At 56.4% G+C, this 25,915-nt stretch overlaps 1 protein-coding gene across 8 annotated transcripts in view; it reads left to right on the forward strand.

Annotated features, from left to right (window-relative positions):
• The first annotated feature begins 977 nt into the window (after positions 1-977).
• KCNQ4 (potassium voltage-gated channel subfamily Q member 4) overlaps positions 978-25,915 on the forward strand; it is a 53,664-nt gene continuing 28,726 nt past the window's right edge. For 3 of the 8 annotated variants that reach the window (XM_032493947.1, XM_032493948.1, XM_032493950.1), the window contains exon 1: positions 986-1,652. In XM_032493947.1, the coding sequence (XP_032349838.1) occupies positions 1,339-1,652 (314 nt within the window). In that variant the 5' untranslated portion in view covers positions 986-1,338. Of the gene's footprint in view, positions 1,653-25,915 lie in introns of all 8 variants that reach the window. The other 5 variants (XM_032493949.1, XM_032493952.1, XM_032493953.1 and 2 more) reach the window with 3 other exon arrangements.

Consider the following 25,915-nt stretch of genomic DNA (forward strand, 5'->3'; position numbering starts at 1 on the left):
AAAGGGCCTCCCTCAAAGCTGGAGAGAGTAGGTCAGACACCAAGAACTTTCCAGCTGGAGAGAGAGTGCCTTGGGAGAACTTCTCCCCGCTTTTGGGTGGGATCTTTGAGCTTTTGAGGAGGAGATTGGCTTCCGCGCTGGTTCAGAGCTCACCGCCCAACACTCGTGCCCTGAACCCTGCCCTGACCTGCAAGCGAGGCAAGGCGGCGCTTCAGACTGGGTTGGCGGGGAGCAGGCCCCTCTGATCAGCGAGGCTGTTCTTTGGGGCAGAGTGGCGTAAATGGGGGCTCTTCCCTCATCCAGAAGAAAGGACGCTCAGAGTGGGGGTGGGTGGGTGGAAAAGCGGATGCACTTGAGGCCCACAAGTCTGCACACACTGACAATCGGGCAGCGCTTGGGCGCGGGTCTTTCAGGCATGCGCTCACCCCGCCACACTCTGCATGAGAACAGTTACACACCCCGCACCACACGCACAAGGCACGACCCGACGGGGCACGCCTCTCTTGACACCGCCACCCCCAGAGGCCCAGCGCTGTACACCCATCCACACCGTACCTCCGCCCCGCCCCGCCACTGACAGCATCCCATCACCTCGCAGAGCCACAGCCACTCACTCCGCACACACAATAGGTACGTGTGCATCCACTCGCACCTAAACTCCACGGGACACGCGTCCCATCGGCCGCGGCGGCCACGACTCCACGCTTCACTCTCCACAACCACACACGAGGCGTCCCGCCCCCAGCCCGGCCTTCGGGTCCTCGCAGCCCAGCGCAGCCCGGCGCGCCGCTCGCACCCGCCAGCCTCCCAGCCCCGCGCTGCCCACCCTGGGGCCAGCGCCACGCGGTCCGGTCCCCGCCCCAACTCGGCGGCCCGCGCGGCCCGGGCGCCCTCCCGCCGCCTCTCCGCGTGTCCCCTCCCTCCGCCCGGCCTCGCCCGCTCGCTCGCTCGCTCCCTCCCGATTTGGGAAGGCGGCCGCGGGGCGGGAGGGGGCGGCGGGGGAGGGGCGGGGCGGGGGAGGCTGACATGTGAGCGGCGCGCCGGCGGCAGGTGGAAAGGCGAGCGGCATGGAGCGCGTAATAAGAGAGTTGGAGTCGGAAAGAGCCGCCCCAGTCGCCGGGGAAGCGGGCGGTCAGCGCGGGCTCCAGCGGCCCCCCGGCTCCGAACGCCCGCCCCCGGCTCCGGAGCGGCCCCAGCCCGGCCCCTAGCCCCCGCCGCCCGCGCCCACCTCGGGCGGCCCCGCCGGCCCCGGGTCCGAGCCATGCGCGGCTGAGCGCCCCGCGAGCGCCCCCGCCCCGGACCGGACCCGGGCCCCGGCCCCCCCGTCCGGCGCCGCCCATGGCCGATGCCCCCCCGCGCCGCCTCGGCCTGGCCCCCCCGCTCGTGGACGCCCCCCGTGCCGAGCTGGTGGCGCTCACGGCAGTGCAGAGCGAGCGGGGTGAGGCGGGCGGGGGCGGCTCCCCGCGCCGCCTGGGCCTTCTGGGCAGCCCCCTGCCCCCTGGCGCGCCCCTCCCAGGGCCGGGCTCGGGCTCGGGCTCCGCCTGCGGCCAGCGCTCCTCCGCCGCGCACAAGCGATACCGCCGCCTGCAGAACTGGGTCTACAACGTGCTGGAGCGACCCCGCGGCTGGGCCTTCGTCTACCACGTCTTCATGTGAGTTTGCGACCCCGCGCCCCCGGCCGCGCTCGCGCGCTCGGGCCCCGCGCCGCCCCTGCCGTAGCCTGGGCTCCCGGGGATGGCCGCCCCGCCTTTACTCCGCCTTCTGTCCCCCTGCCCCACTGCCCGCCGACCCTCATCGCTCTGCCCCCAGGCCCGAGCCCGATTTCTGATCCTCCTCAGCCTGACCCTCCTCAGCTTGACTCTAACCGCCGCTGTCTCTCCAAGTTCTGACCACTGCTTTACCTCGCCTCTGACCTCCCCGACTTAACTCCTTATTTCTATCCTGATCTCCAACCCCTGCTCTTCTGTCCCAGGTACTCCAGCCTCCGGCTTCTTTTCCGCCATCTCTCTGCAATCTGGAATTTCTAAACTGCAGCTCCCCTTTCCTCTTCCTCACTCTGTCTCCCTCTGTCTGAGACACAAAGAGGACCTTTTGCCCCCCACCTCCCCGCACACTTTCTGTCACCTTCTCCCCAGCTCTGTAGCTACAATGGGTTCCCACCTGGTTTCCCTTTGGAGATGTCCTTCTCCAGGGATGATCTCCACCCAAGCCCAGGGCTGGCCCCCCATTGTAGGTGTTTGGGGGTCCCCTTGAGCCACTAGAGTTCTGACACTGGCGTGTACTGTCTGAATTCTCTGAGTCTTCACTCAGTCTTCCCCTCCACCCTAAACTTCCCAGGGGCAGCAGCAGTAGGCCCTGCCGCCTGCCCTGCGGGCTCAGCCAGCTAGCCTGGCCGCTGCACCAGGCCTGGCTCTGGGCACCCCAGGGGAAAAAGAAAGAGGAGGGGGAGTAGGTTTGGAAACAGTCACTCTGCGGGGGCCCCCTCCCCCTTGCCGGGCTCCTACAACTTTCGAAAACACTGACCCTTCTTGGATGTAAAGAGTGAATTTTGGCAGCTCAGAGCTCAGTCTTGGGAGCTGGCCTGGCCCAGCCGGGAACATGAGAGGCCCGCAGATATCAGTTGAAGGGCTGGGCCTGGCGCTGGGACGCTCGCAGGTACCTGAGAGAAACGTCTGGTCCCTGGAAAATGTGCCACTATTAATCCCTTATTGCTGCCCCCAGAGAGGGTCCTCTGGTTGTGGGATCTCCTGGGTGGTCCTCTTGCCTGTCCACCTGCCTGTCCAACAGTTCTTCTGCCTGTCTGGCTGTCCCTCTACCAGAGTGAGTTTCCACCTGTGTGTGAGTCATCCTGTCTGTTCAACTCTCTACCTAACTGTCCAACAGTCCATCTGCTTCCATCCCTCTGTTGGCCTGTCCAGGTATCTCTGTGCCTGTCTGTCCATCTGTCTATCTGCCTGTCCACCTGACTGTCTCACTCTTCTACTTCTCTGTTTCCATCTGTCTTTTGGTCTGTCTTCCTACCTGACCCTCTGCTGCCTCCTTGCCTGCCCTGCCCCATCCTAACGGGCCAACAGAATGTCAGTGGGGAGGGGAGGAAAATGCTGGCAAAGGAGTCCCCTGACCACAGGGAGGGTAGAGGAAGGGAACTCTTTCATTTGTTAGCCCCTGGGGGCGGCAGCCACAACTTTCTGCTGCAGAGACCCCATCTTTGTGCAGAGACTTCAGGTGGGCCTGGTGGAGGGCGGCAGAGGTGGAGAGTTGAGATTGCTCAGAACAGGAGGTCAGACTTAGGCTCAGAGTTAATGGTTAGGAGTAGACCAACCCCCAGTGCCCACTAGGCGGGCCTGGGATGAATCTTGCACCACAGAGCGGGCTGTTGGAGTGCCGAGGGTTCTGTGCTGGGGTAGCAGGGACAGTGGTGTTGGAGATGAGGGGCAGGGGGCTGCTCACTCAGAGCGGCTGCTCGTTAAGGTGCAGTGCCCTTGGCCACACCGCAGCCTGGGTGCCCAAGGAGGGTGAGACACTCCGCAGGGAGAAGCTGCGTCCTCCACAGGCTCCTCTTGGGAGGTGACTTTTCCAAGGCAAGACTGGGTGGGCCTAGTGAAGAAATAGGGCTCTGAGGTGGGGGGTCCTTGGTCCCCAGGCCTGGCCTCTAAGCCCCCATGAGGGTTACTGGGGGTGAAAGATCTGCCTCCTGTCCCTTGGTCAGCACTGTCTTCACCTCCTCCGGAGGGGCCCCTCCTTCCTCTCCAGGAGCTAAATCCGCTAGTACCTTTGCCCCACATCCTGCCCTTTCTGGATGCCAGGAATGCCCTGGCCAGGGACATGCTTGTTCTGACCACTTGTCCCCAGGAGCCCAGGGATGAGGCATCTCTTGGAAGCTCTGGGAGAGAAAACGCTGCGTGAAATGTCCAGATGTTTAGGGATCTCTAGGAACTGATCATTCATCTTAGAGGTCAGAGGAGGCTGAGGGGTCAGGAGCCCCACCTCTCGTGTGCTGTGTGATCTTAGGTTGATAACTATGCCTCTCTGAGCTTTAGATCGCTGGGCCATCAAAGTGAGTCAAAACCCCAACCTTGCAAGCCTCCCTCTTGGACGAGGTAATGGATGGGAAAGAGCTTGGTGAGCCACAAGGGCCCATGGGGGCATGAGGGATGGATGTTATTATTAGGGCTGGGGGAGGGGGCTGCACAGGAGGCCTCTCACCTCTCCTTGTCTTGAGGAGCTCCAGAGGTGGGGCTTCGCAGTCACTCACTGCAAGATCTTGGGTGAGTCAGGAAGTACTTCCTGCTGTTGAATTTCTAGCCCAACTGCTGGACTTTTGGTCAAACCCTCCCGCCATCCCCAGTGACTCTCAGAGGCAGTGCAAACGAGGGGAATCCAGTGTGCACAGGTAGCTAGGACCCCCTTCCCAGAGACTAAGGCCCTGGTGGGAGGGGCCTCAGCAGAAAAGCTTGCCATAGAAGGGCTCAGCAAGGAGGGAATTAGGGTGAGCTGGGTCCCTTCACCCCATGGACGCCTCCCTTACACCTGCCAGCCAGGTCCGCACACAGAACCTGCACATTTTCTGGCCCTGATGTGTGGGAGATTGCCCAGAGGACCCCAGTTCCACCTCTCCTGGCAGCAGCCCCAGCCTCTGGGAAGTGGGAACCGCTAACTCCTGGCTTCTGCTTCCTGAGATCAGAACAAGGGCTTGCTGGTCCCTCTCCCTCCTCTCTCTAGGCCCTCGGTCCTGTCACCAAGCCTCTATTCCCCTCCCTGTGCCCCAGTCCCTGATTTCAGCCTTCAACCCTTCACAGTCCCCACTCTGTGAATTTTGGGAAACATCCCATTGCTGCCCATCCTGGTTTTGAGATTTTGGGAGGAGTGTTCTGTTTCCTTGCTGTACCCGGTCAAAGGCCACCCCAGCCTCTCTTTTGAAGTCAGAGGGCTGGAGGGGGCTAGTACCAAGCAATACCCCATCTCTCCTCATCTTCCCCATGCCGCAACCGCTATGAGACTCTGGCAGCTCCCAGCCCCCAGCTGCCCCACGAACTTTCTCTATGTGAAGGTCTACGCTCTGTAAACATCCTCCGTCAGCCTTGTCCCTGGGGTCAGAAGCTGTGGGAATGGGGAGGGGAGGAGGTAACGTCAGCTTCTGGGGCCCTCAGACTTCCGACCCCGACACCCCCCAAGTCCCCACCCTGACTGAGAAAGAACATCGCCCGGGTTGGAAATAATCTCAGCAAAGTGTGCCCAGAGGCCCCGGGCATCCCTGCTAGGTGGGTTGACACATTTTGACAGTCCCATTTTGTTTATGAGAAAACTGAGGCTCTGGAGACAAACATCACACAGTGAATCAGTGGCAGGTGCAGGCAGGACCAGACCCAAAGACTCCCATCTCTCTGTCCAGGACCTCCCCGATGCTCCCTGAGGCTGCCTGGGTTGGCTCTTGGAGTTTGGACTGAAATTTCTGGTCACATGTGGAACATCAGCTGTGTGCCAGGCACCGTGCTAAGTGCTCTCTATAACCCATTCTCACTGTGTCCTTAAACAGCCGGGTGAGGCAGGTGCTGGAGTCCTCCTCATTTGCAGATGAGGAAATCAAGGCTCCAGGGAGGTCCCCCAGTCAGCGTGGGGGAGCCTCAGCCCAGAGATAGGGCTGACTCAAGTGCTATCTTCCTTCTGCACCTCAGCTCCTGCCAGCACCCCAACCTCAGGCTCATCAGAAGCCACATGCTTGCGTCATTGTCCCTCTGTCCCCAGCACACAGGCAGCAGGGTGGAGGTGGGCAGCGGCAGAACTTTGTGGAATTGAGTGGAAACTGCCCGGCCTTACCCAGTGCAGTCACAATTTTGTCATACACGGCTTTGCACGAGCATACATATCCCTGCTGGGTGCCCGTAGGTCCATCTCGTGCACACACTCACGGTGACTTGGACACACCTGCCCGTGGATGTCACAAGAGCACACACAGCATACATCCCACTCAAAGAAATCTAATGCACAGCTGCTTCCACCTTTTCTCTGCCCTCACAGATGCATACCCGGGCCTGCGCCCCAGCCCAGGCCTCCAGGACAGAGCAGTGTCAGCCGTATCGCCTGAGTTTTCTGCTTCTACCCGCCCACAACTGCAGGGCTGCCCTATGGGTCTGTGTGTGTTCTCGGGTCCACCTTGGAGGGCAATCCCAGACCCATGTGGGAGTAGGGTGGCTGGCTTCCTAGGACTTTGCTGGCTTTTGTTCCTCCTGAAGGGCCCTCCGAGGTCCTCTGTCCAGCCCCGCGGTGCACTACTGGGTTCACCAAGTCTCGGAAAGGGGCAGGTACTCGTCCAAGGTCACACCTGGTGAGTCAGTGGTAGAACTGTGCCAGGAACTCAAGCCTTCTGCCTCCCAGATCGGGACTTCAGATAACATTTTTCCTTGTCCCGCCAGTAGGGAAGACTGATGCTCCAAGAACTTGGCCTTGCAATGGGGAAAGTCTTGGAGCGTGACCCAAATTTTTTGTGCTGCTGTTTTTCAGTCCTCCTCCTCTTGTCTGGTCTTTGTAAGAAGAGGGTGAGTGGAGAGACCATCCTGCCAGCGTCTTGTCTTTCTTCTACCCTTCCCCCTCCCCCTTACGCCCCTTTGCTCCCTCCTTTCCACATTCTTCTTTGAGGTCACCAGAGCAGGTTAGATCTCTCACTGTCTGCTACCCCATCCCACCTCCACAGTACATCCATTCCTTCCGTTGAGGAAGCCTGGCTGGATATCTAACTTTAATCCCTCTTGCTGCAGAAGCCTGTATTCTCAGAATGCTGGAACCTGGAGAGTTTCAAGAGGTGATTATTCTTGGGCTGAGGGCAGCACTTTGAGTGGGTGATTAATTTAAGGTTCTCTGAGCCAGTCAAGGGAGCTGAACTTGCCTGGGGAACAGGGAGAGAGAGGCTCTGCAGACCGGGCCAAGGCCCTGCCCACAGAGGCGGCTGTGCAGGGAACTTCCCCAGACTCGGAGAAGCAGCTGGGGGTTTCTCACCCTCCTTCCTCCCCTGCACCGATGTGGCTCTTTGGCCAAGGCTTACCCTCTTGTGGGCTAGCGGCCCAGTGGGGAATTCTGAATGTCTGAGCTGGGAGGAGCAGCCCCCTTGTTAAAGCCCCTCATGATGGAGCTGTGGGGCGGGGGTTGAGGAAGGGGTGTACTTTTCATTTCTGCAGAGGCTGCCTCACAGAGGGGTTAAAAGCATGGGATCCAAGACCGACAGATTTGGGTTCATTTCTGGCTCTACCCTTAGCAGTTATGTGTCCCTGGACAAATTACTGAACCTCTCTGAGCTTCCATTCTCTTATCTGAGAAATAGGACTGATCATACCTGCCTCGAGGATTGTCGGGGCGAAGTGAATTAGAGCACCCGACACTGTGCTGGGCACAGCTGGTAGCCACTGGCTTATCACTGGTATTATTCTATTGTTGTTATTACATCCTTCTCCTCCCTGGGGAAAGGTTTGACGGATGCCTGGTCATCCCTGTGAGTGTGTCAGGTGTGCCTGGGGCCCAGGAGCTGTGTCTGCCTGGGTGCCTGGGTTCCTGAGGGTGCATCTCCTGGATATCTGCTGAGCATCTGGGCCGCTCTGTGCCCGGCCGAGCCCGTTCCCCTCATTCTCTCCTTTAACTCGCACAGCCGTTACATCAGGTGGGCACTGTTATTCTCATCACACACTTGAGGAAAGCAAGGCTGCTGAGGGGATGTCACTCCCTTGCCCAAGGTCACACCACGAAATGGTGGTACCAGGACGCCAACCTGGGTGCCAGGACCTCACTAATTGTTCTTTCGTTGACTTGACAAAGAGAGTTAAAGGGCGTCAACTCTGTACCCGGACAGGGCAGTAAAGGGAGACAAAGCCTGCGCCCTGCGTGGGAGTGGAGGGTGGGGAGTGGGGAGGGGGCAGGTTGGCTAGTAAGTGCCCGGACCACTGGGCTCTCCTGCCTCCTCTCCCAGGGACTCGCAGACAGGTCTGGGTGTAGATGTGAGGGTGTCACTGTCCGGCTGGGGTGTGGGCCTCACTGTCAAACCCCGCAGCTAGCCTGGTGGCAAGCTGGTGGAAGTGGAGCCGTGGTGTTCAGGGTGCAGCTTGGGACCCCTGCGAGGGGAGGGCGAGCCTGAGCATTTTGTCCTGGGGATGGGAACAGAGAATCCCAAAGGAGATGTAGGGGTCTTAGTCCCAAAACTTACTGGGCAGGTGCCCACACCCACTCCACCCCAGTCCCTGAGCCTCACTATCCCCCTCTGTAAAATGGGGCTAAACAGGAAAGTGGATCATTAAGGGCTACCAGGCACAGAGGGACTCTGGGCGAATGGAGAATCCACTGTCCCAGACTTTGAGTTTTGTGGGGGTGGGGTGGGGTGCAGGGTGGTGGGAGTTCTTCCTTAGAGGACCTGGAAGCACTTAGAAGGGCACCAGAAGGCTGCCTGCCCCCAGCTAGGGCTCTGAGGGGCCGGGGAGCGGGTGCTGTTCAGATCTCTGGGGCCCCCATAACTGTATCTCCAGGAGTCCAGGCTTTTTGTGCAACTTGTCCCTAGGGCAGGATCTGCATGCCCTAGGGGTTGGCACCTGGGGGGTGAGAATGGGAGGGGCAGCCCCAGGCAGCAGACTAATTGGGCTGGGAATCCGTGGGCAGCGCCTGAGGGAGGGAGGCAAGGGAGCAGGGAACTCAGCGAGTCCTTCCTTCTGGAGATTGGGGGAACAGTGGGTGGAGCAGGGTCTCTGGCCCAGGGGCCCTCCGCAATCCCTGCGGGGAACCTTCTCTCCTGAGACTCCTCAGACATCTAGGCCAGGCAGGTGGGGCAAGGGGAAAGCAGCTTGCTGGAGATAAATGGACCCACAGAAGCAGAAGAGATAGAGGTCAGACAGCAGGAAAGACTGATGACCCCAAATCAGGAGGGAGTGAGATTCCCTGGGGCGCTCTTTTCCAAACTTGGGGAGTCGTCTACCTGGGCTGGATGAGATTTACTCTGCTCATTGTTCCTATCAAGCAGGTGGCACCTGTCCCTCCCGGTGTGACGGAAGGAGAGTGGATGGAGCCGCTCCCTTGGAGCCCATCTGTGTGTGTGTTGCAAGGGGATCAAATCAGGCACCCTTTGGCCTTTGTTGGGGGTGGCATAGGGTGCCTCTCCTCCATCCTTCCTTCCCTGCCGCTCCTCCCTGGAAGCCTAAGGCCCGTCCAGGTCACTGTCTTCGGGTTTATTTTTTGCTGGGCTCGGCTGTCCCCTGGGAGGGGAGGGGGTAGGGAGAGAAGGAGGGGAGGAGGAACAGCCATATCAGCACAATCCCAGAGCCTCTGCTCCTGCCCTCCTTGGCCTGGCTGCCACCCTCTTCTGGAGGGACCAGTCCCTGGGGACAGTGGGGACCTAGATCCCTGTGGGACCTCCTCCCCTGGGGCAGGACAGCAGGTCCAGAATAGGCCTTCCTCCCCTTGCCCTTCCTCCATTCATCCTGCCACTGAGCATCAGAGGGAGAAGGGTCTCTGAGCTCAAGTGGATCCAGGCTTCATTTCACAGATGGGACACTGAGGCCAGGAGGAAGGACACAGCACATGGGGTGGGGCCTTCACCTCCCCTCAGCAATAGATGGGCGTTGTTGCTGAGAACCACGGACAGCTGCCTCCCAATTCCGTCCTGCACTCTGAGGGAAGGGAGCAGCCCCTGATTCACTCACTCACCTAATCTTTGGGCCTCTAGGCACTGATTGCAGTCTGGTGGGACACACAATGGGGGAGGAACATGTGACCCATGGAGGCCCAGTCTGGGGATGCAATGAAGGCCGAGCCAGGATGTCAGCCCCTCCCCTCATGCCCTTTATCTTCCTTTTTGTTAAAAGATAAATTAACCCTATTTTACAGATAAGGAAATTAAGGCCCAAGGTCAACATGGCTAATAAGTTGTAGAGACAGGATTTGAACCCAGAATGTGGCTCCTGGGCTATGGTCATGTTGCCTCCTGTGGGGCCCCTCCTTGCCATTTCTTGACTCTCCTCAACCTGCCTCCCTGGTTTTTCCCTCGGTTCCCAGGTTCTGTCAGCAGCTCTGCCTCCTTCTTCTGCCCCTTGAATGTTGGGGCTCCTGGGGGCTCTGTTCTGGGTCCTTCTCTCCATGCACAGTTTCCGTGTGGGTGTGGGTGAGGGGGCATTTCATATACTTCTATGACTTTGGGGGGTCACCTCTGTGATGACAGCCTCCCCCTTTGCAGTTTCATCCCTGAGCTTTACCTTCTGCCTCAAACTCCCTCCCCTCTCCCACCCACTCCATCATCTAGCGAACTATTCATCCTTCAAATCCCAGTTTGAGCACCACCTCTTTTTGGAATCATTCCCTGCCCACCCTACCCAGAGTTTGATTGCTGACCTTTCAGAGCCCCAGATCTCTACTCACCGACCCCTGCGTGTCCTTTGCTTTTCTGGGTGGTGGGGGTTGAGCAGAGTGCTTGGTTGGTAATTGTTGAATGTTTGCTGAGCCAGGGAATGAAGGCAACATTGAGACTGGTTGTAAGGATGATAAGGGTTCTGCCGACTAGAGGGAAGTGGAGAAAGGACCCCTAGGTCCTCTGTGTGCAGGTTGGGAGCTAGAAACTCTTATGATGTTTGTCCTGAGCACGCTCCACATGGAGGCAACAGCTAGAGCAAAGGCTTTGAGGTAGGACTCTGTTCCTCCACCCCCTTTGCCCCAGGATCTGCAGAGTCTGGTGTGTTCAGGGGCCTGAGGGTCAGGCTATAGAGGTGAGCTTTACCCTGAAGGACATAGGCAGCGGCAGGACAGGGCAGCACCACTAGCTGGGAGCCTGGGCTTGATTGATCTCTTCTCACAAGCCAGTGCTCTGAGCACACTAGACTATGTCGTGCTCCAGGTACTGCTATGTGGCAGCTCTATTATTGTCCCCATTTTGCAGATAGGAAACTGAGGCTCAGGAAGGGGAAATAAGGTGCACCAAATGACACAGCTTGTCCATGGTGGAGCTAGGATTCGAACTCACATCTGCGTGATTCCCAGGCCCGAGATCCAAATGGTTCTCACCTGCATCAGCAGACCTGGGCTTTTTTTCAACGGCCTAAGGCAAACTGAGAAATAAGGGCAACGTGGTGACTTTCATAAAGCTAAATTTATTCTATTTAAAGGGCTGTCTTTTAGTCTGAAATTACATCCTTTCTTTTATGAAATAATGGGGCTGGGGATTTTAAAAAAAATGTCCTTACTTGGCGAAATAAAAAGTTGACGACCTTATTCAGTCCCTAAATTGTTTTTGAAAATTTTACTGGTGCGTGAAATCCCTGAGTCGGGGCGCCATCCTGCCTCCTCCCTCCTGAGTTCTGGGGCCAGAAGTAGGAGGAGGCTGGGTGGGGATGGAAGGATTAGGGGGATGGAGGAGCCATCAGTCTCCCCTGTCTATTCCTCCCATGCCCCTAAGGGCAGTGAGGACTGGCTCAGGGCCCTTGCCAAGACTGGACTAGGAAGAGGGCTAGGTCAGCCAGAATCAGGGCTTACCCCTCAGTTAAAAGGGCCCTGGACCAGGAATCAGCAGACAGAGGGTTGGGCTTCCTCCTCTGTTTCTTAAAGGCTGTGTGACCCCAGGCAGGTGACTCAACCTCTCTGAGACTCCGGCTGCCATCTATGTAGACTGACAATTATCATTTCTACCTGCCCACCTCACAGGGCTGCCCCCTGTATCAAGTGCTTCATAAACTACAAAGTGCTGTGAAGAATAGAGGGCCTGTTGTGCTGTCCCTGTTCTTACTCCCCAGCACAGCTCCCTTTTCTCTTGGCTTCTGGGCCCCCTCATTTCAGCCTGGCCTGCACTGGTTTCAGCACCCACCGAGGAAGGGGCATTGCAGGGGAGGGTGGGTGGTATATAGACCCTGCAGGAGCGTACGGGCCAGCCTGGCAATTCCTTTCCCCAGGAGCCCCTGCACAGCGGCTGGAGGCCTAGGGGCCTCTCTGACAACCTTACTGGGGGCCAGGCTCAGAGTTCTGATGGTTTTCACATAGTAATGAGTTTCATAGTCTAGTCTATATGGGGTTTTGTACCAGATGTTTTCCACATACTACTTTATGTGATCCTTCTAACAGCCCTAGGAGGTAAGCCCTAAATTACCCCAACATACAGAAGAGGACACTGAAGCTTAAATGGTCAGCATGTGCCCTGTCACACAGCCACGAAAGGCGACTGTCCGGGAGGGTGGAATTTAAGCCTGAGTGTGCAAGGCCTCTGTGCTGTGAGAGCGTGGGAGCAAGATTGTAGGGCCACAGTGGGCAGGCTGGGGTGGGGACACCCGTAGTCTCTGTAGGGGTGTAAGCTGGAGTGGGAAAGCAAGAGACAGTTACCTGCTGGGTGGCTTTGGGCAGTCACCTCCCTCTCTGAGGCTCAGCCTCCCTCCATTGCTGTGGCTCTCAATAATAATCAAAATAACAGCCGATGCTCCGGGGTGCCTGCCGTGTGCCGACGCTGCTCTGAGGACTTGACATTCCTTTTATCTATCAGTGACCAGATAAGGTAGATACTATTGTTATGCCCATTTTTCAGATGAGGACGCTGAGGCACAGAGAGGTTGAGGAATTTGCCTGGGTGTAGGTAGTGGGCCCAAGATTCAAGCCCCAGAAGTCCAGCTCTGAAGGCTGTCACCTTTCCCGCCATATTACACCTAACTGGCCTGATGGGCCTGCCTGCTAGGAAGCTGATGTGAGGGCCAGTTGAGCCTTAAAGTTCAGGTCCTGTCGCCACCCCAGTTCTACACTGGGAACTCATTCCTTTCTTCTTGCTCTCTGATTTGGGAAGCCTCGATGGGCAGTCCCTTGTGGCCAGGACCTAGCCCAGGTGCTGGGGACAGAGCAGTGAATGAGACCCTCCCCTGCTCCCCGGGGGAGATGCACCTGGAGGCTTGTGGTTGCCTGGGTAGCACAGAGTCCTGTGGGGGCCTGCACAGAGGGCCCGAGCCAAGCCCCAAACTGGCCATGGCTGGAAGCCTTCCCAGAGGAAGAGGTTTCAATTGAGACCTGAAACGTGAGTAGGAGTTGGGGTCAGGCAGGTAAAGAGGAGGAGGGAACAGCATTCCAGGCAGAGGGACTAGCATGGGCAAAGCCCAGAGGTGAGGCTGAACGGGACATTTGCAAAGAACAGAAAGAGGACAGGAGAGTGGGAGCCTAGAGGGGCAGGAGGTGTGCAAAGAATGGGCTTGGATATGTGCAAGGGCAGGCTGAGAACTCCAGGCTGAGGAGCAGTGACTTCCTGGAGGAGGCTGAGTTCAGGAAGGAACTGAGGATGGGGGTGCCACAGGCAGATTGGTATTTTAGAAAGACTTCTGTGGATCTGGCAAGGAGGATGGTGGAGGGAAGACTCCAACAGGGAGCCCTGAGGATGCCATCCACTTTTGGCCTCTCTTTCCTTCTGCCTTCCCCTCATAGCCCAGTCCCCAGAGCTGGCATCTCTGGATTTGCCCACTAGCCCTGCTGGAGCCTGGCTGGACCTGGCCTGAAGCCCTAGGATTTTGCCTGTATGGAAAGTTCAGCTGCTTATGCAAAGCCTGGCATGGGGGAAAGTGTGTGTGGATGAAGCCTTGGAAGCAGAGGGGGTGGGTACAGGCCCTGGGGATACCTGCAGAGGGGATCTGGGGTCTTGGGGATGTCCCCATGAGAGCACCCGGGTTTGGCCCAGCTGGCGGTAGGGTGCCCTGGGGAAAGCGGCAGAGCCCAGGAGGCCCAGCCTGCCAAACCCCCTTGCAATAGGGTGTGGAAATCACTGATCTCACCCAGCCCCCTCAGTCTACTGATGGGGAAACTGAGACCCAGAACGAGTCAGTGGCAGAGCCCAGTTGTCCCTGACAACAAGAAGTAACAGTGAAAACAGTGAAACCTCTTTGCAGAGCTGGCCAGGGCTCAGGTCCCCTCAGTGTGGTCTTGGGCAGGTCTTTTCACATCCCTGAGCCTTAGCCTCTGGGTCTGAAATGCTCCCTTGTACTGGGAAGAACATCACCTCCCCTACCTGATGATCCACAAAGCACTTTAAGACAGTCCTGGACTATTGAGGGGCTTAATTGGTGTTTTTACTCAGTGAATCCCATCAAAGTCTCGTAATGACGCTGGAGGAAGATACCATTGCAGGATTTTATACGGAGGCTCAGAAAGGAGAAATGACTTGCCCAAGGGCATTCAGCTGAGAATTGACTGATGCAGGGCTGGAGCCAGGTGTCCAGGTACCTGTCCAGGACTCCTTATTGACACAGCTCCTGTTTTGAGCCCCTGCTCTTAGTGAAAAGCAGCTGGTGTCCCAAGCAAGACCCATTAGTCCATTGGGCAGAATGTGTGTGGGTGTGTGTGTGTGTGTGTGTGGTAGGCTGGGCTGCCCTGCAGGCTTGGAACTCAGCTCACGTCAGCTCCTGTGCCTCTGTGCTTGGGTCAAGCTGCAGCTGCTGCCCCGTAGGGAAGAGGACCTTTCCACTTATACTCTAGCATTGAGGTTTTTTTCTCAGCCTGACCAGCTGGTGAGAGGAACTGGCTGTGGCATGACCAGCAAGGCACCTGCCAGCCCCTCCCACGATGGGATCTGGCCATGTAATGCCCTGCACATGACAAGCATGGGGCGGGCACTGGGCTGGGGAGAGGGATTTGCACTTTTCTAATCCGAGGGCTGTAGCCCTCCTCTGCCTTGGCCAGGGTCGTGGGAGAGGTTTGTCCCTGCCCCCGTGCCTAGCAGCCAGAGTTCAGATCCCTGGCACACACCCAGCTACTCTGGTTGGGGCCTTCCCTTGCCTTGCTCGTGCTTCCCCACCCCCTCTTCCCCGATTTGATTTGAGCAGAGTTGGGACTTAAGGGGGCACATTCTGGGGCATTGTGACTGGTGGAGATGCAGTACCATGAAGCATTTGGGGCTGAAGGATGGGGGCAATGTCAGGGAGGTTTAGGGCCCATGTTGGGGCAGAGTTAGGGGAAGGACCTGATTGGGGTGCAGAACTGGAGTGTTTAGGGGCTAATCATGGGCCACCCCTTCCTGGAGAAATTTGGCTACAAGTCAGGGAGGCAAATGTGTGGGCCATGCCCCCCCTCACTGGGCGGTAAACACAGCCGTCGCCCAGGAGACGGGCCCAAACATCTCGGCCCCCCATGGTTATTTATACCAGGACTCCCTCTCCTTCTCAGGCCTGGTCTGGCCTCTCAGTCCTGAGCTGGGTGTCTTGAGTGGAGGGTTCAGCCCCCTTCAAGGCAGGAGGCCCCAGTAGCAGGCCCATTCGAACCCCACCAGGGACTGGGCACTCACCACCTCCTAATGGCATGTCCACTGAAGGCACTGGATCTCACTGATCAGAAGTGTGCTCACAGAGGCCAGGGCCTCGGCAGGAGGGGGGAGCCCTAGGATTGAGCCCTGGGTTTGCTCTAAACTCCTGCATGACTGTGATCCCTGGTACCCTGTACTACACCTTCCCTGCTGTTCAGTAGAGGGGAGGGTCTAGATTAGTGCTTTGCAAACTTACAGGCAGTAGATCTTGTTCTTTAAATGAAATGTGACACAGGAGTGCAGTATATAAAATACATTAAAGCAGGGCTGCTCTAGGTGGAGTCAAGGGTGGGGGGCCCAGAATTCCAGCCACTCAGCCCTGCATACCATCAGCCTGGAGCCTGTACACAGCCCTCCTTATTCTAGAACACATTCCAAGTGACCCCAGAGTTCCCTGGCCAAATCCCTGTGCCTGCTTCCTGGGCTGGCACAGGCTTCTTTCCTGGTTCACTAGCCCAAGGGCCACCGTTGTCTGAGCACTCCTAGGTCCAAGGGCAGCCGTTTGCAGCCGAAAGCAGGCTGGGCAGCCACAGGAGTGTGCCCAAGGTCCCCCCGGGGAGGGATGAAACCACTGTGAGAAAAGAAGAGGGCGCATCATGGGCTGGGGACTGGAGGGTAGCAGGGGCTGGCTGTCCCCTCCCTGCCAGATTCCAGCATAGAACTCAGTGGAGTCCAAGATTTTAAATTTAAACCTGGCCTTCCAGATCATTATGAACATATATGTGTCAGGAGGAATTGAACACACTTTATTTAACAGCTTATTAGCTTGATTCAAACTTTAAATATTTAGATTTATAGTGTGTGGGTCTCCATTTGTACTCTTTCCCAGCCCCTCAGTGTTCAGGGTGGGCTTGTGTTGGCCCTCCCTACATCCACCCACCCACCTCTGCAGCAACCCCAAGATGCCTTTACCCAGAACTCTCAGACTTCGGATGATAGTGGGAAAATCCTGACTCACTGATGCTCAAGGCCCTGGTGACCTGGGTCTTCTCATTCCCTCCCAGATACTGTCTGAGCATCTGCTGGGCCAGCCTGGGGGATGTAGGGGATTCAGAACTGGGCTTGCCCTTAGTGGATGGATCCTAATGAGCCGGTTGGGTGGGTGGACAGAGGCAGGAATCGCCTCAGCACAAGAGGATCCTGGGGTGCCCAGAGGGGGCCAGGAATTCCTACCAGGGGCTAGTGGAGCACTTCCCCTCAAAGGATATCAGGGATTCTTGGGGAGGAAGGGGGGACATCCCAAGGAAAGGAGAGAGCACAAAAGTCACCAAGATGGAAATGTACAAAGTATGGAGGGGTGGAGTGTAGCTGATGCCTAGTGTGTGTGTATAGCCTCAAGCTCTGGGCTGAGGAGCTGGCATTTTAGGTTGTGAACCACGAGGAGCCATTGTAGGATGGTAAATGGGAGAGGGGCACTCAGCCTGTGAGGTAAGTGGACTGGGGGTGAGGATGGGGTTAGAGCTGGAATCGTGGTGGTCAGTGAAGAGGTGCTGGAGGGAGGGGGAATGGGGTGAGTGCTCGGCTGGACAGGAGTAGAGGGCTAGGAAGAAGAGTTGATCTCAGCTTTGCCTTCTGGAACATTTTTCCTATGTCCTCCTTTGCTCTTTCTCAGTTCCTGCCTGTTTCTCTGACCATTCCGCTGCCCTGGGTCTCCTTGTTGGGGAGAGGAACACCTCTTCTCAAACCTTTTCCCCAAATAGGTGGCAAGTGGGAGGCTACAGCTGTATAAGAGGGGACCTACTCATTCATTCAGTCAACAAATTTTTATTGATAACGTGCTCTTGCACCAATCCCTGTTCTAGATGTAGGAGAGATAGTGAACAAGATAGATAGTCACTATACTCATGGAGCTTACATTATGGGGGGCCAGGGGACCAGAAACTGTATCTTTCCCTGGTGTCCACCCTCTGGCTCTCTGGCCCATGCCCCTGGATGCCTGGGAGTGGAGACTCTCTCCATTACCCACTCATTCCTTCCAGCTGCCCTGGTATCAGCTCCTATCTTCGGAACATTAAGAGGGGGGCCCGATGCCCAGGGTCTAACCCCAGGGACCACATCTCCATAAGACGAGTCTGGGTCTGGGGGCAGGATCTGGGCTTAGACTCTTGTCCTTTTCACTGACGCCTGACTTTGAGCCCCTTGTAAGAATCTTCCTGGCCTCAATTTATTTATCTGCCAAGTGGGGCTTTGGGGAGGCCCTGAGGAAGTGAGGGGAGGGGAAGGCCAGTCAACTCCAGTATTCCCCACTGGTGGACAGCTCCTTTAGCTGTGGGTGGAGGTGGAGGGGTGCCGAGGACTCAATGTCATCATCACTACCAATCCAAGATAAAAGCCGCTGTCTGTTGTATTCACTGTGGCCAGCCTCGTGCATCTTCTCATTTAATTTGTTCCTCACAACTAGCTCTGAATGGTCGGTGTATCTTCCCTCCCCATTTTCCAGATGAGGAAATTGAGTCGCAGTAAGGTGAAATGACTTGTTGAAGTCAGACGTGAACCTACCTGACTGTGGGAGCCCTTAAAGACGGTGCTATAAGGGTGCTGCCTGGCACCTGCCCCTCCTGGGCACTCAGCCTCGAGAGTAGTAACCCAGCCCTAGTGCCTCCCCGCTAACCCCCCTGGGGGCTGGCACCATCCTGAGTCCAGGCACTGCGTCCTACAACACTGGCCAGAGCAGTACCATGGGCCAGATCAGGCCAGGACCCGATTTAGGGGGCCTTGGTACCTCTCTGTCCTGTGGCGCTCAGTCTCCGCACCCGGCGTTGGTGGGTGGGCGAGCCCGGGGCAGTTGGGGTGTTGCGCCCCCTTCTCTGCCCCCGTCCTCCGGGACGCGGCGGCACCTTCACACTTTCCGCTTGGCCCGCTGCTCGCCTTTCAGGCTGCCGCGTTTTCAATTGTTAATTTGGAAACGGAAAAAGAAGCCGGCAGGGCGGGGGAGGCCGCAGGGAGGTAACCCGAGCCGCCGCTCCGCCCGCGCCCCTCCCGCTCGCGGTGCCTGGTGTCGGCGACGCTCCGCCCCTCCCAGGGATGGCCCGGAGTCCCGCCCACCACCGCGTCCCGCCCCCAGCCTGCCCCGCCCCTTCCAGTACGCCCCTCCCAGCGCCGAAACGGCGGGGCCAGCGCCGCAGACCCCGGAACGCCTAGGGTCGGCGCCTTCCCTGGAGAGGAAGGGGCCCTTGCGGGGGAAGTGGGCAGAAGCCGTGCCGCGGGAGGAGTCCCCCAAGAGCCCTCCTCCTCAGGAACCCCTCCTTCTCCCGAAGAGCCCCGCCTGGTGTCAACCTCCTCTGTGTCCCGAAGTGAACCCAGCCCTTTCTGCAACCCCTCAGCGTGTGGTCTGGGACAGATTCTTGCCTCCAAACCCCGGCACCAGGGATTATTGGCCCCATTAGACGGAGAAACTGAGTCCCGGAGAGGGACAGTTCACTTGCTCAGTGTCACGCCAGGCTGAGTTCTTGAGCCTGGCAGGGGTCAAGGTCAAAACTAAATACAAGCCCCATTCTTTGGGCCCTGATACCTGCAGTGTTCTGTCTTCCTTGGAAGAGGAGGGGGCGTCAGGACCAGAGGTGCAATTTGTCCCCTTCCCCTGACCTCCAGCACTCTTTCAGTGGTTAATGAGCTATTGGAAGTCCTGCTTTGGTCTACCCTGACTCCTCGTTGCTATCATTATTCAATTATAGGGGAGTTTTGGAGGTAGAAGGCTGTCCCTCTAGACTTTCCGTGCTGGGGATCAGCATACAAATGAAATGTAGAAGACCCTCCTCCTCCAGAGACTCTAGAAGTCCCTCAGGACCTGCAGCTTCAGGAACTGGCTCGTTCTTCATTTCCTACTGGGAAGCTGAAATCACTAGTCCCAGATGCATCAGTGAGAGATCGGGCTCTTGGAGACCCTCACTCAACTCCTTCCTTTCACTGAGGAGTAAACTGGAACTCAGAGACAGCTTTCCAACCCTTCAGCCGTGTGGTGTCCGAGTCAGGACAGAGAGCCTGTGGACCCAGGTTCCTAGCTCTGTCCATCCCTAGTGCCTCCCCTTCTGCTGCCCCCAACCCTGACACCTTCCTCAGAGCCACCAAGCAGACCTCTGCCTTTTAGGGGACTCTGAGTCAGTCAGTGCCTCTCCCCTTAAAGGCTGAGGAAACTTGGGTTATGTCTGCAGATGTACTTCCAGCTTCCAGCCTAAGACCCTCCAGACCACTCCTCCACCTTGGCTGTGGAACAGGCCCAAGCTCATTCAGGAAGCTTATCCCAGCTGTCAGGGCCCACTGGAACCAGTCTTGCTGGATTCAGTCTGGCTGATCCTAGATTTGAGATTCTCATGGTGAGCATGGCTCTCAGGGCAGCTGTAACCAACTGCCCCCGGTATGGCCTGTGAATTTGCATGCTGCTTTGCTTGTTAGTAGCAAAGGTATTGAAAAGCCCCTCCCCTGTCATGCCCCCTAAACCTCCCATTGGGTGACATCCTCAATGGCTGAGTCTGCAGGACTCCCAGGCTGGGCTCAGTCTCAGGGCCTGGACTTCCCAGGGGGCCTGGCCCTCCCTGGAGCTCCTGTTCCACCCTGTCAGCTCTTGGTGCTCTGGGAGTGCTGAGAACCAAGTGTCGGGAACTGAGCTCTTCCCCCTCTTTTGACTCTTCCCTCCCTCCCCTCTCCCCCCTTTGCACAAGTTCTGCTGATTCAGAGGACAGAAGCTTTCTTAGAGGTGACCCTAACCCTTGCCAGGCTCAAGTAGCTGGTGGCCTGGGTCATCCTCGAACCCAGTGCCACCCTGACAGATACAGCAGGAAGGGCAGGGGCTAGGCCCTAGGCTGATGCCAGGATGGGGGAATTTTTGAGGTGGGGTGAGGGGCAGGTGCCTGGTCCTTCTACAGAAGAAAAAATCAAAAGAACATTACCTTAGGAACTGGGAAATCTGAGTGCCAGGCCCAACTCTGCCTCTGATCTCCTGGATGATCACAGGTAGGTCATGTCCTTCTCTGGGACTCAGTTTCCCATCTATAAAGAGAGGATTGGTTGACCCTGAGGGAGCTTTCAGGGCCAAAATATAGTCAGTGTCTGCTCACCTCTTGCCACCTCGGCTTCCCTTTGTAGGGGTCACCATCATCTCTTGCTTGGATTATACCATCAACTTCCCAACTCAAGGCAGGTGTAAATGCCATTGCCCTCTTTCCCACTCCGCACCATGCCACAGTCTGTCCTCCGCTCCACAGTCTCTATGATCTTTTGCAAACATAAGTCAGATCATGTTACTTTCTGCTCAAAACTCTCCATTCCAAAAAAAAAAAAAAAAAAAAAAAGAAAGAAAAAGAAAAGAAAAAACTCAAAGTAAAAGTAAAAGCACAAATCCTCGCAATAGCCAGTACATAATCTGCTTCCCACCTCCGCTGCCTCGCTACCACTACTCTCCCCCTTCCTCACTCTGCTCTGGGAGCACTCCTTTCTCCATGATTCTGGAACACACCAGGTACCCTCTGGCTCAGGTCTCTTGCACATGCTTTTACCTCTGCACAGAGCCCTCTTCTTCTCTCAGATACCTGCATGGCTCACTCCCTCGTGTCCCTTAGCTCTCTCCCAAATGTCACCTTCTCAATGCTGTTTTCCCTGCCCACCCTCTATGGAATCGCTCCCGACTCCCACACCAATACTCTTTGTCACATTTTTCCTGCTTTATTTTTCTCCATCATCATCTGACATTTGAACATTGTCTTGTTTATTTATTATCCATTTCCCCCGTGAGAATGTAAGCTGCGTGAGGGTAGGAATGTTGTCCATCTTTGTACCTGGCTCATACTGAGCACTCAGTAAACACTGAATGAATGAATGAGTGAGTGAGTGAGTGAATGCTCTGTGGCTCAGGACTGCGTTGCTGCCTGCCCGGGTTCCCTCATAATCCCATCGGAGGCTGGAAGGGTTGAGGTGTGGAGCCAGGAGCAGCCAGCCCGCAGGGTGTCAGCACACTGGGGAGGTGGGTAATACCTGTCAGAGGTCCAGTGCTGGGGTGGTCCCTTTTCTCAGGAAACTTTTACCTAGCACCCATTCCAAGTTGGTCACAGGGCACTCAAGGTGAAAAGGACAAGACCTCAGCCAGCTTTCAGTCTGTGGGAGGAGACAGGTACTCAAGCAGAACTTTTCATGCGTCGCAGTAAATTCCCTGATGGAGGTGAGCGTAGAGATGGGGATGCAGGATTATGGGAGCATGGATGGGGCAGGGGCTCCCACCTAATCCAGCCAGGTTGGAGGAGGGGCAGACACAGCATGAGCAAAGGTGAGGAGGGGAAAAAAATCTGTCTACTCTTGTGGGGGGACAAAGTCCGGACAGTGGAGTATTGTGTGCCAGGTGGGGCACTGAGTTGGGGAGAGTCAGGTGGCAGGGTGGGTAAGGGCCTTTCTTGCAACCCTGCTAAGGTGCTTGGGTCTGAGCCTGCAAATCGGCAGATTTGACACTTTTTAAAAAGCAGCAAAGCTCTTGGTTCAAATGAGATCTTACTGAGTCACCCAAATCCACACACACCGCTCAGGTAGAACGGGGTGGAGGGAGTTTCCATCGCCCATCTTGTTTATGTTTCCAGAATCCGGGCTGCCTATATTTTACCCTTTTGTTTGCTTTCACTTCACTGACCTCCTGCTTGGAAGCCCACGCTCCCTGTTTATTTGTGGAGTCAGCACCGCCTGGCCGGCCTGAAATAGATGGTTAGCCCCTGCTCCCTCCTTGTTCCCACCCTTGATGTGTTGCTCAGCCCACTTACCTGGTGCCCCAGGTAGTCTGGCTGGTGTGGCAGAGGGAAGCAGAGAGAACAAGTAGGAGGGTTTGGAGCTGGTCCAGGTGGGAGAGGATGAGGCTGTGACTCATTCAACACCTTTTCCAGAAGTCACCGCCTTCTGTAGTGTGGTGGGACCGAGACCATTCATGCTGGCTCAAGAAAGGTTGGCTTGTGGAGGTGGAGGACACCTCCTGCAAGAAGAGGGTAGAGGCTTCTCGTCAGGAAGTGCATCTGAGCTTTGTGGAGTTGAGACGGGGTGAGGGGATTCTGGAGCCACAGTCTCAGCTCCACTTCTCTCTGCACCTCTGCCAACTTTCCTCTATGGTGCTTAATTCCATTCCTGAGATAGACAATCTGATTGGCTCAGCCCAACCTATGGAGGTCCCTTCTGGGGTCAACGTCCAGCTCTAGATAAATCAGTGGTGGCCAGGAAAGGGGCACGGAGCCACATGCTACCATGTTGGGTTGGCCCTTTTGGACTATGTTGGTTGTCACGGCCATCCCAAGGGCCGCCCCTCATCCTGTGCTTCCAGTGCAATGCAAAGGGCTGGCCTGAGAGGATGAGTGATGCCGAATCCAGCCTGTGCTCGGGTCTGGATCAGCCCAGAGCAAGGGATGCCTGGTTCTAATGGGGTCATTTGGAAGGGTCAACTTTTTATAATTTTTCAGGCTAAAGTGATGGCCTTTTCTAATTGGCCCTCCAAGAAGGCTCATTTTTTTCATAGTTTGTACTATGTACTGGTGGCTGCTTTCCCTCCAGGGACATCCTCAAAGAATCTGGAACTGAGCTGAAGGCCAGCCCTTTCCCTTCTGCCCCACAGCTGGAGAGTTATGTGGCTGAAGGGACTTTAGTCATCACTAAGTTGTTCCCCACCTTCATGTTGCAGACAGGGAAACTGAGGCTCCATTGAGACCTTACCCCCAGCCCTGAGCCCCAGCTCAGGCCTCTGACCCAGAGAAACGGCGGCCGTGGCAGCAGCCCTGGTGTGGGGCCCTGGGTCACGTGCTTCTGCTCCCTTTGCCATATTTAGAATCGCTGGATCAGGGGAAACTTCTCGTCCCAGCCCCTGAGGATTCTTGGAAAGAGCCTCTGAGGCCTGGCTGACTGCCCCTTCCCTTTATTCCCCCTGCAAGAGAGAGAGCCAGCCTGTTCTCTCCAGAGGAGCCACACTGCACCCCCATCAGGAAGTGCCTCTCAGGTCTAGTTGAAGCCTTTCTTGGGTATCAGCTCTGGTCTGGGGTTTAAGAAGGCCTTTCCGGCTGGAAGGTGGTGGGGGTCGTGACCTCTGTCCTCCAGGAACCTTGGCTGAATGAGGACAGAACAGCCCCTGGGTCCCCCAGCTGAGGGAAGATAGAGCCTTGCCTTTGGGGTCCTGGTCTCGGGGGCAAGGAAGGGGTCATGCACTCCCAAGGCTAGATGCCAAAATGGGAGAGCCAGCTGGCGGCCAGGCAGGCGGCAAACCCTGGCCAGGCTCAGTCTGGGAGGAGGGACGCTGGAGAGAGGAAAGGAAGGAGGGAGTCCCGGGAGGAAGGAGGGGGCAGAGCCTGGATCTGCATTTACTTTGACCTGGTAGGAAGGGAGGGTCCCCTCGTCCCACACAGGCTTTTTCCTCCCTCAGGATCATCAAACTTTGAAAACCAACAACCAAGCCAAACCAAACTAAAAATGCATGTGTGGCATACCTGTTATGTTCTAGGTCTTTTCTCCTGTCATCACCTGTGGGGATACTGGTCCTGTGATCCCATGGGACCCCTCTCCAGGGCTTGGTCAGTTCCCTCTGCCATCCTCCACGTCTGCAGTGTCAAACTCCTCCACCCCTTCAGACCCCTACCCACCCTACTCCCCACCTCTGAGAAACAGACCTAGCCTCCTCTTCCCAGAGAAAATCAAATCCCCTCGTGGGGGCTCTCTGGGCTTCCCCCATCTGACCTCCGACCTCCTCTCCCACCTGGTCTCTCTCCCTGCCCACTTGTCACCATGGAAACAGGTGAGGTCCTTTCTGCTCAGCACCAGCCCTTCCCCTGCTCTGGATCCCAGCCTCCCAGCTGCCCTGGGGACTTCATTCCATTGATCACTCCGTGTCTTTCTCGTATCTTGAACTTCTCCCTCTCTCTTGGCTTCTTCCACTCTGGCTCTCTCATCTTAAAAAAGCAAAAAACCCCCAGTGCATTCTTCGCTGTGCTCCATAGCCTTCTCCAGCTACCAATCTCAGCCCCTACACTTTGCAGTTACACTTCTATAAATAGTTATACCTCCACTCACAGTCTCTACTTCCTCACTGCCCCGCTCCCTTGCTCAACCCATCTGAACCTGCTCTGACCCTCCCCTCCCTCTAAGGCTGCCCCTGCCAAGGTACCCAGTGACCAACTTGTCACCAAATCCAATGGACATTTTTCAGGCCTTATCTCACTTGACCTCTTGGCAGCATCTGACACTGCCATCCACTTCCTCCTTTTTGAAACACTTTCTTCTCTTCGCCTGACACCTCTCTCTTCTGGTTTCCCTCCCATCTCACTGGCTGCCCCTTCCAAGTCCTGGTGGAGGGTGTGTCCTTCCTCTGTGCCTCTGGGGTCCCATTGAGTCCTCCTCTAAATTTGCCACATGCTCTCAGGACTATCTCAGCCACACCCGTGGCCTCAGTCATTACCTCTACCTCGATGTCCCCCAAGTCCACATTTCCAGCTTGGGTCTCTGTATTCATACTTAGAGTGATTGCCTAGTGTCCCACATCCATCTCAACATGTCCAGAATGGAACTCATCACCCCCACACCTGCTCCTCCCCTGGGCTTTCCCATCTCAGTTCACTGTGGCGCCTTCACCTAGCCAGTGTCCCAACCAGAAACGTCATTGTCCCCATTTCCAGTCAATCACCAGGTCCTACTTCCTAACACTATCTCTAGTCCGTCCGTTTCTCTCTAGTGCCACCACCATCCTCTCTCATCTGAATTACTATGGAGCTGTCTACTTGCTTTTTCTGATCAATCTTGCCTCCTCTAATCCATGCTCCCACCACCCTTGAGTGGTGCCCCTGAAACACAAATCAGACCATGTCATTCCCTCTCAAAACTCTTCAATGGCTCCCCACTGCCTTCAGGTAACATTCATAATGCCTGAGGATCTGTCCCTCTCTGGTTTCTCCACTGCCTCTTCACTTTGGGCCCACACCTGCCAGAACTGCTGGCCACCCTGGGCTGCCTACAGGCTCCTGCATCTCTGTTGCTTGCACACACATCCTGCTTCCTCTGCTTGGGCCACCCACACCCGAGTCTTTGTCACCTCCTCCAAGTCTTCACAGATCCTGCTACTTTGGCTCCACTATCTTGGGGTTCCCCCAACCCCTCTGGCACACTGTCATCACCTCATCCATCATGTAACCACTGTGTTACATTTGTTAATTTCTTGAGGGGGGCCTGGGTTATTCATTTCTGGCTTTACAATAAATCTGGCTGAGTGTAGGTGGCAATGAACATTTCTTAGGAGAATGTGGCTCAGAGAGGTTAGGCAGTATTCTCTCTTCTGCTGTGCAAGAAGAGAGAATGCAACCCCACCCCCCAGCCCTCCCACCTTCCATATCCCCATCTCTCCAGCTTCTAAGTATCTGTCTCCCCAGGGACCTCCCCAGAGAGTCTGGGACTGAGCTCAGGGCTGATCCTCTCCTTCAACCCCACTGCTGGGGAGTCGTAAGGCTGGCACTCTCCAGCTCATCCTGCAGACAGGGAAACTGAGGCCCAGCGAGGTAGTATGGATTGGTGATCCAGGTGGACTTGCATTCAGTTCCCGGCCTTATGCCTTTGTACAACCTAGTATACCTTTCTTTCTATCTTTTTTTCCCCCGTTTAAATAATAGCTTTATTGAGATATAATTCAGATGCTATAACCACTAACCCCCT

Source organism: Camelus ferus, chromosome 13 (assembly GCF_009834535.1).
Source record: "Camelus ferus isolate YT-003-E chromosome 13, BCGSAC_Cfer_1.0, whole genome shotgun sequence".
NCBI classification, from domain to species: Eukaryota; Metazoa; Chordata; class Mammalia; order Artiodactyla; family Camelidae; genus Camelus; species Camelus ferus.